Genomic DNA, 12058 nt, shown 5'->3' on the forward strand with positions numbered 1-12058 from the left:
AGAATGCTGATGGGCTACATTTTGAAAGACTCCTAATATATGAAATATTTAAAAGACATATTCAGGGGTGGTTATTGGCCTCACCCAAAGGAATATTTCCTCTATTAAAATAACTACCCAAGGATTTGGGTATATAGAAACTGCTTGGTTCATTAAAGTATTTGTTTAAAGATGATTAACTAAATGATTTTGAGGTAAGATAAAGGAATTGACTTTGCAGTTTATAAGCTCTTACTCACTAAAGATTGCAGTAAGGAAGATTGAATTTAAAAAACTAGAATGGTAGTTACTGTTATAACGCAAAAGTTGATATAGAATTAAAATGAATATAAAGTAAAGCCTCTGGCCTGGGAAATTGATCCAGGATAAAGGGCACTGGCTGAAAATCCAGGAATAATCTTAGTCACAAATTCTTTTCTGTTAACATATATGCCTTACCCCTTGTATATTGCTAGCTTCCATGTACCTTGCATGTTGACTTGTAATTGTCCTTATTTCCAGACAGTGAGGCTGAGGGCTGTACCTGATTTAAATATTGTCTGGGTAAACAGCAAGGTATCGATAAATATCCGGTAACAGAAACTGGCATTAAAAGAGCAAGAAACAGATCTTAGAAGAAATATGGTAGATACTTTGAAACTGCTTTTAAAGATAGATTTTCTTCATTCGTTTGGAGATACTAAAACGATTGGCGAAGGCCAAGAAGTGTCCAAATTTTCTAGATCTCAAAGGTTGCAATTATTTAAAAAAAATGAATTTTGATTGTCAGAAGCCATGAAAATAATGATGTTGTTGTTGCTGATCTTTCCCATGTAAGCTAATGTTTGTTTCTTTGGCTCCTAACTAAATATTATTTTGCTGAAAAAGTAAGATAAGTGGACAGATTTTTTTACTTTGTATTTAGTACACGTGTCTTGAGTACAAACTATGGTCTAGGCATTAAAGTTAACACTGCAAAAAAAAGAGAGAAACACAGATCCCATGCTCAAAGAATTCTCATATTATGCTAATTCTGCAAACAAAACTGAACAAATCTAATTTGGAAGAAATAATATGATTTCAGAAAAACTTGCATGTTGACATAATCTTTTTAGAATCATTTACTTTTAGAAAATTGTCAAAGATTATGTTTTATTATATCATTCTGCTAATTGTTTATAAAATTATTTTATATAAGTCATATAAGTCATAAGTATCATTATGTGTATTAATTCTACAGATGACCAGATCCTATCTTACTTTATTCTATGAAATAAAGATTTTATACTTTTCATAGCTCATTACATACCCAGTATGTATAAAATGCCTGCATTTTATATTGTCTTACATAGTTTATTCAGAAGATAGAAAAAAAATTTTCTAAAAGCAAAGCTTTTCAAGTATGATGGCTATAATTTTAACCAACTACGGCAGATTTATTTGATGGACTCCTCCTTCCTGTCAGCGATGACAATTTAATTGTGTAGACACAAAGAACCTAGTTATTAGCAATGGACAACATTTCATTATATTAGTATGAAGGAAAGCCAAAATACATCAGAGTTCTTAGTTTGAGTATTGCTTTTTTCTTTTTTCCTTTTTTGAAGGAAAGATTAAAATCATTAGCTGTCATGTAAATATATTGCACGGTCTTCTGGCTTACCCAGAATAGCCTGAAATATGTTTAGGAATTATGTAGGAAATGAGTGACTTTTGTTTTTTCAGATTGTTCACATGTTCTTGTTAATTTGTACTGAGTATATTAATTGGTGTGTTGGAATGAGGAAGAAATAAATTGTACACAAAAGAAGCATTGGATGTTTATATATATGTATATATCATCTGTCTCTTGATTGATATGTATAATCTTGTATGCACTAACTTGCCTGACTATATGTGTTTGTATATATAATATATAATATATAATGCATATGTATAATTTTTCCCCAAACCAGATTGCCCACTCCTTGAAGTTTGTTCTTTTGAGTAAACATGTATCTGTTATGTGCAAAATACAGTGCTGGTCGTGTGGTTGGAACTGGAGTTGGGCGGGGAGGGGGGGGGGGCGGCAAGTGCTGAGTGGGACAGAGATCTTGTCCCCTGGGTATATTTTTCTATCCATACATAGCTCTGTATATGTTGTATCTGGCATGCTGGAGCTGCATAATAAATGTTGGCGATTTTTAAGTCTTTTTCCCCCTCATTGATTTAGTGAATACTTGCTGTGTACTAAGTATGTGTCAGATTTGAAAGTTCTAACGTTACAGAGATAAACTTAAGCATTATTTAAAAGTAGAAGGAAAATTGTCATTTACTTAATCATCTTTTAACTACTGATTTTAGCAATAAGCAGACTGACCCAGAAAAGCGAGTGACGGTGCCTCGAGCTATGGCAGCTTGAGCTACTTTGATGTCTTGCCACCATTCCTACCTTGGCTGCCTTCTCTGTTAGGTGTTACTCCTAGCCGTTCTCAGGAAACAGTCTGGAGAAAATGACTCTCCAGCTAAGCAGTGTCCTGACTGACTCCTGCCTCTACCCAGCCTCAGTAAGAATACTGTACAGGAAATGAAAGTAGATACCATTTGAAGGAAAATGCTCCCAGAATTATTTGTTTTTTAAAAGAGTACCTGCTTTTTAAGAAGAGCTAATTCCTACCCTTTCCTTCAAAATTCCTATAGTAAAATGTATCTATCATTTTATACTATGATTTTATTGTAATTTATTTTGCAAGTTCAACAGGGTTGACATTGTTAAAAATATTCATTCATTCATTCATTCATTCATTCATTCATTCTTTTTAAATAGTCTCCATACCCAATGTGGGATTCGAACTCACGAATGAACCTGAGATCAGGAGTCATAAGCTGTACCAACTGAGCCAGCCAGACATCTCCTGGTTGACATTTTAACTTTTTTTTGTGAGGGGAGAGAGAGAGAGAAGGAGTGATCTCGTAGCATCAGTTTGCAGTATTATCTATGAAAATACAGACAGGTATTTAAGATGAGGACATGATTAAAGACAGAGGTACCAGGTGCGTTGCTCCTTGTGTGCTTTGGTTTCATTAGACTAGCTGGTAAGAGATTGAATGCTTATAACTTTTGGCTTAAGCGTATGTCCATGATGATGAAGAAAGCGTTGTATTCAGGAGGAACAAATAAAATTAGGGAACACTCCTATTGCTTTCTTTTCTGGCTACCCAGTAGCTTTTGCTTCTTACTAAGACTTGGGATGACTCATTCATTCATGTGTTTATTCATTTGTTCAACAAATATTTATTGACTGTCTCCCAGATACAAAGCTAGAGGAATACACAGGTGAACAACGGTGTGGATCTGGCATATGAAGAAAGAATAGGCAGTCTAGTATAAGATAGGCAGTCCCAGTGTGAAGGGGAAGAAATAAAATGTTTCATGAAATGAGAAGGGAAAAGATCTGTGGGAACTAAAAGGAAGGAAAGGGTCTCTTCTATTTAGGTGAATCAACTGGAAGTTTTTAAAGGAGGTGAGATTTGAAATGGGAATGGTTTGGACCCGATTGGGAGAAGATGTGCCAAGCAGATGGAAACATCTTGAGAAAATACGCGAATGACAGATCAAATGGTTCAGTTTGGTTTCGGAACAGGTTACTTAGTGGAAACTTATTGTGACGCTGATTCTTTTAGACTTTACTCTGTAGGCCAGGTGCTGGTAAGCCAGGGGCCAGACCACTGCTTGTTTTTATGAATAGTTTTATTGGAACACAGCTATGGTCATTGTTTCTGGCTGCTTTTGCACTACAACCGCAGAATCGAGTCCTTGCAACGGAGACCATATTGCCCTCAAAGCCAAAATTATTTTCTGTAAAAGGCTAGATAGTAAATATTTGCAGAGTCCTGCTTTAGACCTAGTTGTGAACTACTGATCCAGCCTGGGGACTAGCACAGAATGATTTTCAGGAGAGTTTGTCCGTGAGTCCTTATCAGAAGTGAGGAGATAGGTAACGCAGAGGCTTGTAGGGTTTTGGAATTAATCTAGTCCAGTGTCTTCTAGAAAGGGTGGAGAAGATTTGAATGCTAAATAGATTAAGTAGATGGAGTCAATAGGATTTGGTGAAATATTTGATTCGAGAGGGCATAGCAAGGGAGGAGGTAAGGCTGGATGAAAGATTTTCAGCTTGGGCGACTGTGTGGTTGATGGTGCCACAGAAACAGGGAACACAGAAGGGCAAACACTTGTAAAAGTTTGAATGACCTGTTAGAGATAGAATGCTGACATGTCTGTTAGAGAACTCAGTATGACCACATAAGGTGGGACCTTATGCTTTTTGCAGGACCCAGGAATATTTACCACAGTTAACTATGGAAAATTTTATTTTATTTTTCGTATTTAAATGGACCAAATTCCTGTGAGAATTATTTTTATGACCGTTGTGCATTTAAAAAAATCTGATTATTTGGGTTGTTGTGGCCAACGTAATTTTAAGTAGAAAAACTTTCTTGCCATTTGAAAAGTTTTAAATCAATTCAGAGAACTGTTCTAAAATCCTTAAACATGGAAATAATGCCACTAAAATAAAATGGGAAAGTTTTAGCTACCTTAAATTTTTATTCAGAGTTAAATTCTCACTTCAATTGTGTGAACATAATCTTTGCCTTTACATTTTGCTTTAAAATAATTATTTTTGGGGGGTGCCCGGGTGGCTCAGTCAGTTGTGTCCAACTCTTTTTGGTTTCAGCTCAGGTCACAATGTCATGGTTCGTGAGTTTGAGCCTTGCATCGGTCTCTGTGCTGCCATTGTGGAACTTGCTTGGGATTCTCTCTCCCTCTCTCTGCCCCTCCCTGACTCAGGCTGTGTCTGTCTCTCTCAAAATAAATAAATAAATAAGCTGAAAATAATTATTTTGTGTTATAAAGGTAATGCTTGCTTATCAACTACTAAATCATAAAAGTAGAAGTTGCTACAACTCCCTTTCAAGCTACTGGATTCTGCTAATAGTTTCAGATAGATGGTATAGATACTATAGTCTTCACCAGGTTTATAAAGACAGAAAATATTCACTTTCCAAATGTGCATTTCTACCTCTGAAGATGTGATGCTACCTACAAAATTTCTGAATCCGTTGGCCCAAGTCTCCCAATCATGTGATTCTCTGACATAATAATCCCTTTTTTCCATCTCTAGGCAATGTGTTGGGAGTCTTCTGCAACTTGAAGGGCAGTCTGTGTCTCAGAAGGTTTGATTTATTTGTCTTGCCTCTCGTGGCTGAATTACCCATGACACTGGTCTTCTTTCCTACTTCAGGAAAGTAAGATAGGATTAGTGGTCAAATCTAAAGTGGTCATGCTGAGGAACTAAGTTGTACTTATTTATAAGAAAAAGAGGAAATAGATATATTTTTATAAATATTATTTTGTACAGTTAGATTAATTCAGCTTTTTCAATCAACAGGCAGGGAGAAGATAGTTTGAGGTTTTAGTCAGAACACATGTATTCTGATTTAAAATTTATCTTAACATATGTGTATATAAAAATAAAATTATTATAAACTACAGATTGGTATGAACTTAAAAGTGAGTTTTCCTCTTGCCTCTCCCGTTATTACAGCCCCTTTCATCTAGTGACAATAATGTTAATTTTTAACTTTATTGAGTGCTTATAACATGCCATGAGTTGTTCTTAATTTTTTTTTCAGTAACTTGATGAGATAGGTACTGCCCCCCTCCTCCATTTTATACATAAATTAAAGCATTAAGAATTTACGTAGCTTGTCTAAGGTTACTTAGCACATGGCAGAGCTGAAATTAGACACACAACTAGAAGACTTCAAACTGTATGCTCTGAGTCCCTTTATGATTATGTTATTAATAGTATTAGCAGAAGCTTGCCTATTGATTCTGGAAGAAAGAAGAAGCCATGTATGGAAAGGTATATATATAGATAAGTTTTAATTTTGAGATGATATTTTCTGTAGCAAATCATAAAATTTAAATTTTCTAGAACAATATAAAAATGAAAAGAAGTAGTCTACGTCTCTGATCCCAACCTTATTTTTTCTTTCTAAAAAACTTGGCTAAAAAATTTCACTAAAAAACTTACTAAGTGTAGTTGCACATTAGTAACATTTTAACTCTCATGTGTTTAGTTTTGTTTAAGACTCAGAAGTGTACTATCTGGTGAGGGTTTGTGTATGTCGAGTACTTTTTACTTGTAAAGTGTAGTTCACCATGAAGGGTAAAGACAGGAAAGGAACAGAGGGAAGGCAACTTCCTTTTTTTTTTTTTTTTTGGTGTGTTTTTTCAACGTTTATTTATTTTTGGGACAGAGAGAGACAGAGCATGAACGGGGGAGGGGCAGAGAGAGAGGGAGACACAGAATCGGAAACAGGCTCCAGGCTCTGAGCCATCAGCTCAGAGCCTGACGCGGGGCTCGAACTCACGGACCGCGAGATCATGACCTGGCTGAAGTCGGACGCTTAACCGACTGCGCCACCCAGGCGCCCCAGCAACTTCCTTTTTAAAGTACAGGATCTGGAGATTACAGAAGCACACCGGTTCCACTCACATTCCGCTGGACAGACTTAGACATGTGCCCACATCTAGCTTCAGAGTAGTCTTTAATAAGGTGACCATGTGCCCAGTTAACACAGGGGGATTCCATTATTGAAATAAAGGCTGGGGAATGTATATGAGGGTCAGTTAGCACCTCTGCCACAAGTATAAACTTACACTATTCTTGCTAAAGTAAATTTTTGTAAAATTTATTTATTTATTTTGAGAGAGACAGATAGAGCACAAGTGGGGGAGGGGCAGAGAGAGAGGGAGAGACAGAAAATCCCAAGCAGGCTCTGCAGTGTCAGCTCAGAGCTCAGCCTGGAGCTCAAACCCACAAACTTTGAGATCATGACCTGAGCCAAAACCAAGAGTCGGCCACTTAACCGAGCCACCCAGGTGCCCCTCTAAAATAATTTTCAAAACTTCACGGGGTTTTATTTTTATAGAGATGAGGAATCCTGTGGCTTGTTTTACAAAATAACTCCTATATAAAAAGTTATTAAATGTTGCCTGATGCATTACTACAGCCTTGGCATATTACCAGGCTTTTTGAGAGCAAGTCTGGCTGGGAAAAGCATGTGGAATAGTCTCCTTACTCCTCCATTCAGATATCACAGCAGTGTATCTGCACCATTGGCTGTTGGGAACACTTGGTGCTGAATTCAGGAGCATTAGTTTGTTCTTACTGTTTACTACCTGGGATATTAGGTCATTAAATTATCATCTTTGGAAACTTTTGGTCTTGAAGTTCTCTGATGTGAAAAAAAATGATGCAAAAGAATTTATGGTTGTAACAAGGATAAAGAATTTATTGCAGAGTGGAAGCATATCTGGTTGTGGCTTTTACACTTCATGTTTTGTTAAGTCATTGTTACTCTGTGAATGAACAATGAGCAATAATGTCCTCAGAAAACTCAGTGAAACCATTGACATTATATTGTCAATTAAAAAAAACTTTTTAAATGTTTATTTATTTTGAGAGAGAGTGAGAGCGAGAGCAAGCACGTGAGTGGGGGAGGGGCAGAGAGAGACAGGGAGACACAGAATCTTAAGCAGGCTCCAGGCTCCGAGCTGTCAGCACAGAGCCCGATGCGGGACTTGAACCCGTGAACCGTGAGATCATGAAATGAGCCAAAGTCAGATGCTTAACCAACTGAGCCACCCAGGTGCCCTATAGTGTCAATTTTTAGATACTTTTTTTCAATTTTATTGAGCTTTAAAAGATGCAGAGACAAGTGCATCTTTTTAAAGCTATGCAGAGGCAGACACTCTGTCTCTCTCAAAAATAAACAAACATTAAACAATTTTTTAAAAAAAGATGCACTTGTCTAACACTTTTATTTTAGGATTTAGGCTAAATAGCGATTTAAATATAAATTTATGATGGTGATTTTTAGTAGTCGAACACATTTTATCAAAGATAATGAAATCTTCAGAAATGATAATGGTTGGATACAAATTAAATCGAAACATTAGACAGTTACAATGGCAGCTTCTGTCAATGACTATGTCTATATTATTGTTATATATAGTTAGTTATTGACTTTTTAGGAAGTGTTTATTTTTTTATTTTGAGAGAGAGATCAAGCAGGGAAGGGGCAGAGAGAGAGGGAGACAGAGAATCCCAAGCAGGCTCTGTGCTGACGCACAGAGCCTGACTCAGGGCTTGAATTCATGAACCATGATGAGATCATGACCTGAGCCGAAATCAGGAGTTGGGTGCTTAACCAAATGAGCCATCCAGGCACCCCAAGTTATTGATTTTTTTAACCTTTGAATACTGATTGAGCATTTTGATTTTGGGAATATGTGATTATTGAAAAAATGTATCAAGACTGGTGCTAAAAAACATTGTCTTTATTTGGACTTCATCTGCTGATGTGATGTAAACATTAATAATTTAGTATAACCCATATAATTTAAATTGAAGGAAAATTGGAATATTCTGTAAATAGTTGGTATTAATCTTATGTTGGATTCTAAATTCTGATTTTTATTAGTGACTATTTCTTGGTTTACATGCCTAAATTCTGACAAGTGTATTTTAAAACTTCTTCCCCCCCTCATTAAACAGCTTTGATGTCATATTTGCTGGTGGTCCAGAAGAAGTTCTAAAAAAGTTCCATAAGTCAAACCATAAAGTGGTCTTTGCAGCCGATGGAATTCTGTGGCCAGACAAAAGACTAGCAGACAAGTATCCCATTGTGCACTTTGGGAAACGCTACCTGAATTCGGGAGGTGGGTAAGATACTGGCAGAGAAGTTAAATGCTAGTCATAGAAAATTATAAATATTGATGAAACAACCTTTTTTTTTGTATAGGTAACTATAGACATGAACCATTATCTTCTTATTACTATGAAAAATTGTATCAGCTTAGAATCCATGGTGTGTTTTAGTTAACAAAATATTTTCCATGTATTATATCATATGATGCTCCTAACAGAACTAAGCCGTGTAAATGTTATTATTTCCAGAATATAAGTGGGAAAACCTATGTTCCCCAAATTTAAGTGACTTCTCCTAGAGACATTCAGTTGTTCAAGGAAAAACAGCATGGATTCTGGTCTGATTATAGTTTCATTGACAATTTTCTGGCTATTAGATAATGGGTTTATCTAATAAGTTCTAAGTAAGTTCCCTTACTTAGGAAAAAGTGTAAGCTATAATCATGGAGCTATAAAATATAGGCATTACTTAATTCTATCTATGTTTTAAATATATCAGAGTAAATGAATGATTTTGCCTTGAAATCACTAGTCAAAAAGGTTCAACACTGAGTGGATGTAAAGTGCTGCATTAGCTACTCCACCATGGATTAAAGGAACAAATTATCACATTTTCCCTTTCCTTTAAAAAAAAAATAATAAACTTGACTTTGGACATTATGATGACTCCAAAATGTTTTCCTTAGACTGAGATTAATATAAACATATGACCAGAAGACATAACCAAATAGGATGGGAGACATGTTAGAGAAATAAGTTCGGTGAAAGTTCCAAGCCACGTTGGGAAAACAAATTTTTTTTGGATGATTCACATGTACATAACTGATACTATTTAGTTCAGGTTAAGTCCTACTTGATGTAGCAGCAGCAGCGTTTTTGGATTCTAGGCTCTGATCAAGGCATTTATGGCAATGAAACCTTTCGCAAGTAATTTACTTTCTCTGGGATGCCTCAATTCCAGCTCTATTTACCTGCAATGTATTTTATGCAATCTATTCCCATAGTTATGCCTTGGAATTTTGTCAGCCCATATAAATATTGTGCTTCTGACACCTTAAATTCCAGTTTGCACTGCCTAGTTTCAGCTCACTTTTTCTCTCCATCTCAGTCCAACTGCAGTTCATAGTTACGGGGATTTCTTGACCATTTTATTTTTCTCCTAATCTATCTACCACCTTTGGATTTTACTTCCATAATCAAGTTACAACCTAGGTTTTCTCATGTTAGTCACTTGACCTCATTACCTTAGTAGTCTTTCCTTCTTAGATTTATATTTTATGCACTGACAAAGCCTCTCCCTAAGATTGTTTCCCAACTTTTACTTCTTTGTCTTAACCCTCAATTATGGATTGGTGCCACTTGCACCCCCAAACTGTCAGCCTGTCAGTTGCATATGGCTGGCTTTTAACTTGTCTGAAGTCCTATATAGTGTAAAAACCACTTAGCTGAGGGACTCTGCTTATATTATAAAATAATTATAAAATTATATTATATATAAATTAATTATAAAATAAATTATTTTATATTTATTAATTTTTCTAAACATATATATAGTCAAACATCTAGATGTAATTTATATACAAATTATGTAATGATTCACTGAGATGGCGAAATTCATCTAGATGGAGTATATGTGTTTAAGAATCTAAATTTCAGACAGATGCACAGTGCTGTGGAAACAGCAAAAACCCAGCAAGTGAGTACCTTTGTGAGAAGGTTTAATTAAGGAAAAGGTGTTTTTAAGTGGGAAAGAGATCAAAACATGATTTGTATGCTTTCTGTAGTCATAATTATTAAAGAGATGCTAGAAAATCTAAATATATTCAGTAAAATATTATATAATTTCATGAATGGACTATTGAGAGTTATTTAAGGGACATGAGTTTCGTTTATGATTATATAATTTAGTTTTAAAAAATTATGGAAAGAAAACATGTTTCCTTATCAGGAAGATTTCAGAATATTATAAACTTTATTGGTTTGAAATAATATGGAAATTTAATAGGAAAATATAAATCATATAAAATATATATCACATACTATGAAAATAGATGAAATTTCTCTTCATTTTTGAATGGGATTTATAAAAAGGATAAGGAAACATAAATTTTGAAAAAGAGTAATATAAACTATTGGAAAATGTCATATGCCATTACTTGGACATATTTTTCATTATAGTATATTGGTAATAGGAATTAAAAAAATGACTATATTTCAGTGTTTTAAGATTTTTTTAATTTGATAAAAATAACAAATGAGGAGCAACCAGTGATTGGTTTAAGCATGTTTTCATTTTCTCTTGATTTCTGTAGATAACAGTAATTTTTCTGGACCTATTTCTTTTCATTCTTTTTTTTTTTTTTTTTTTTTAATTTTTTTTTTCAATGTTTATTTATTTTTGGGACAGAGAGACACAGAGCATGAACGGGGGAGGGGCAGAGAGAGAGGGAGACACAGAATCGGAAACAGGCTCCAGGCTCTGAGCCATCAGCCCAGAGCCTGACGCGGGGCTCGAACTCCCGGACCGCGAGATCGTGACCTGGCTGAAGTCGGACGCTTAACCGACTGCGCCACCCAGGCGCCCCACTTTTCATTCTTTTATTCCTATGAGGAAATTTTAATTTTGAGGGTAAAAAATTAGGTTTTCTTTCAGTTCACAAGAGTAACTTTCGTCCCTTTTTAAAAGTATTGCAGGTCAATGAAACATAACAGCTTGGCTACGTTTCTGAAATTCAGAGGAAGATTCAAACAGGGGAAAAATGATACTGTTGTCTGTGTCTTTTATAGACAACTGTTATTGGCAAATTTAATGCTTATGCTCGAAGGCCAAGGGGAACAATCCAATTTTAGACTTCCTTTCTCCAGACTGTGACATAAAAAATCTAGCCAGAAAATGGTTTAGCAGGTACAATTCTGACCAGTTCAAGTAAAGGAAAAATTCCCAAAATGTCCTAGATATAAAATTTCTTTGACATGTTTGCAGGCAGTGACATTTCCAACATTCCTTTGATTTTGTTAGCATCCTGCACTGACATTAAATCACCATAGTAGAGATTTTTTTTTTCCAGAAACAGTGAATCCTCTCCAAAGGATCCAAGAAAGATCATTTTAGAAGGTCAGGAAGAAAATTCTGTCTTCTTCTGTTCTTTTCCTAGTAACTTTTTCCCTTAGGAGCCTTGGAAAACATTATTCCCTCTCTTGTGTCGATTAATTTTGGGAATGTGTTTATTCAAAAAAAGTCTTTGATTTGCAGTTGGTAAAAACTCACTCTCGTAGTTTATATATAAAACAAAGGATGCTCAATAACTCATTTCTTCCAT

At 35.4% G+C, this 12058-nt stretch overlaps 1 protein-coding gene across 2 annotated transcripts in view; it reads left to right on the top strand.

Annotated features, from left to right (window-relative positions):
• PLOD2 (procollagen-lysine,2-oxoglutarate 5-dioxygenase 2) overlaps positions 1-12058 on the top strand; it is a 101115-nt gene that overhangs the window by 50371 nt on the left and 38686 nt on the right. For both annotated transcript variants that reach the window (XM_045503378.1, XM_045503379.1), the window contains exon 4: positions 8586-8749. In XM_045503378.1, coding sequence (XP_045359334.1) covers positions 8586-8749 — 164 coding nt within the window. The remainder of the gene's footprint in view (positions 1-8585; positions 8750-12058) is intronic.

Source organism: Leopardus geoffroyi, chromosome C2 (assembly GCF_018350155.1).
Source record: "Leopardus geoffroyi isolate Oge1 chromosome C2, O.geoffroyi_Oge1_pat1.0, whole genome shotgun sequence".
Lineage (NCBI taxonomy): Eukaryota > Metazoa > Chordata > Mammalia > Carnivora > Felidae > Leopardus > Leopardus geoffroyi.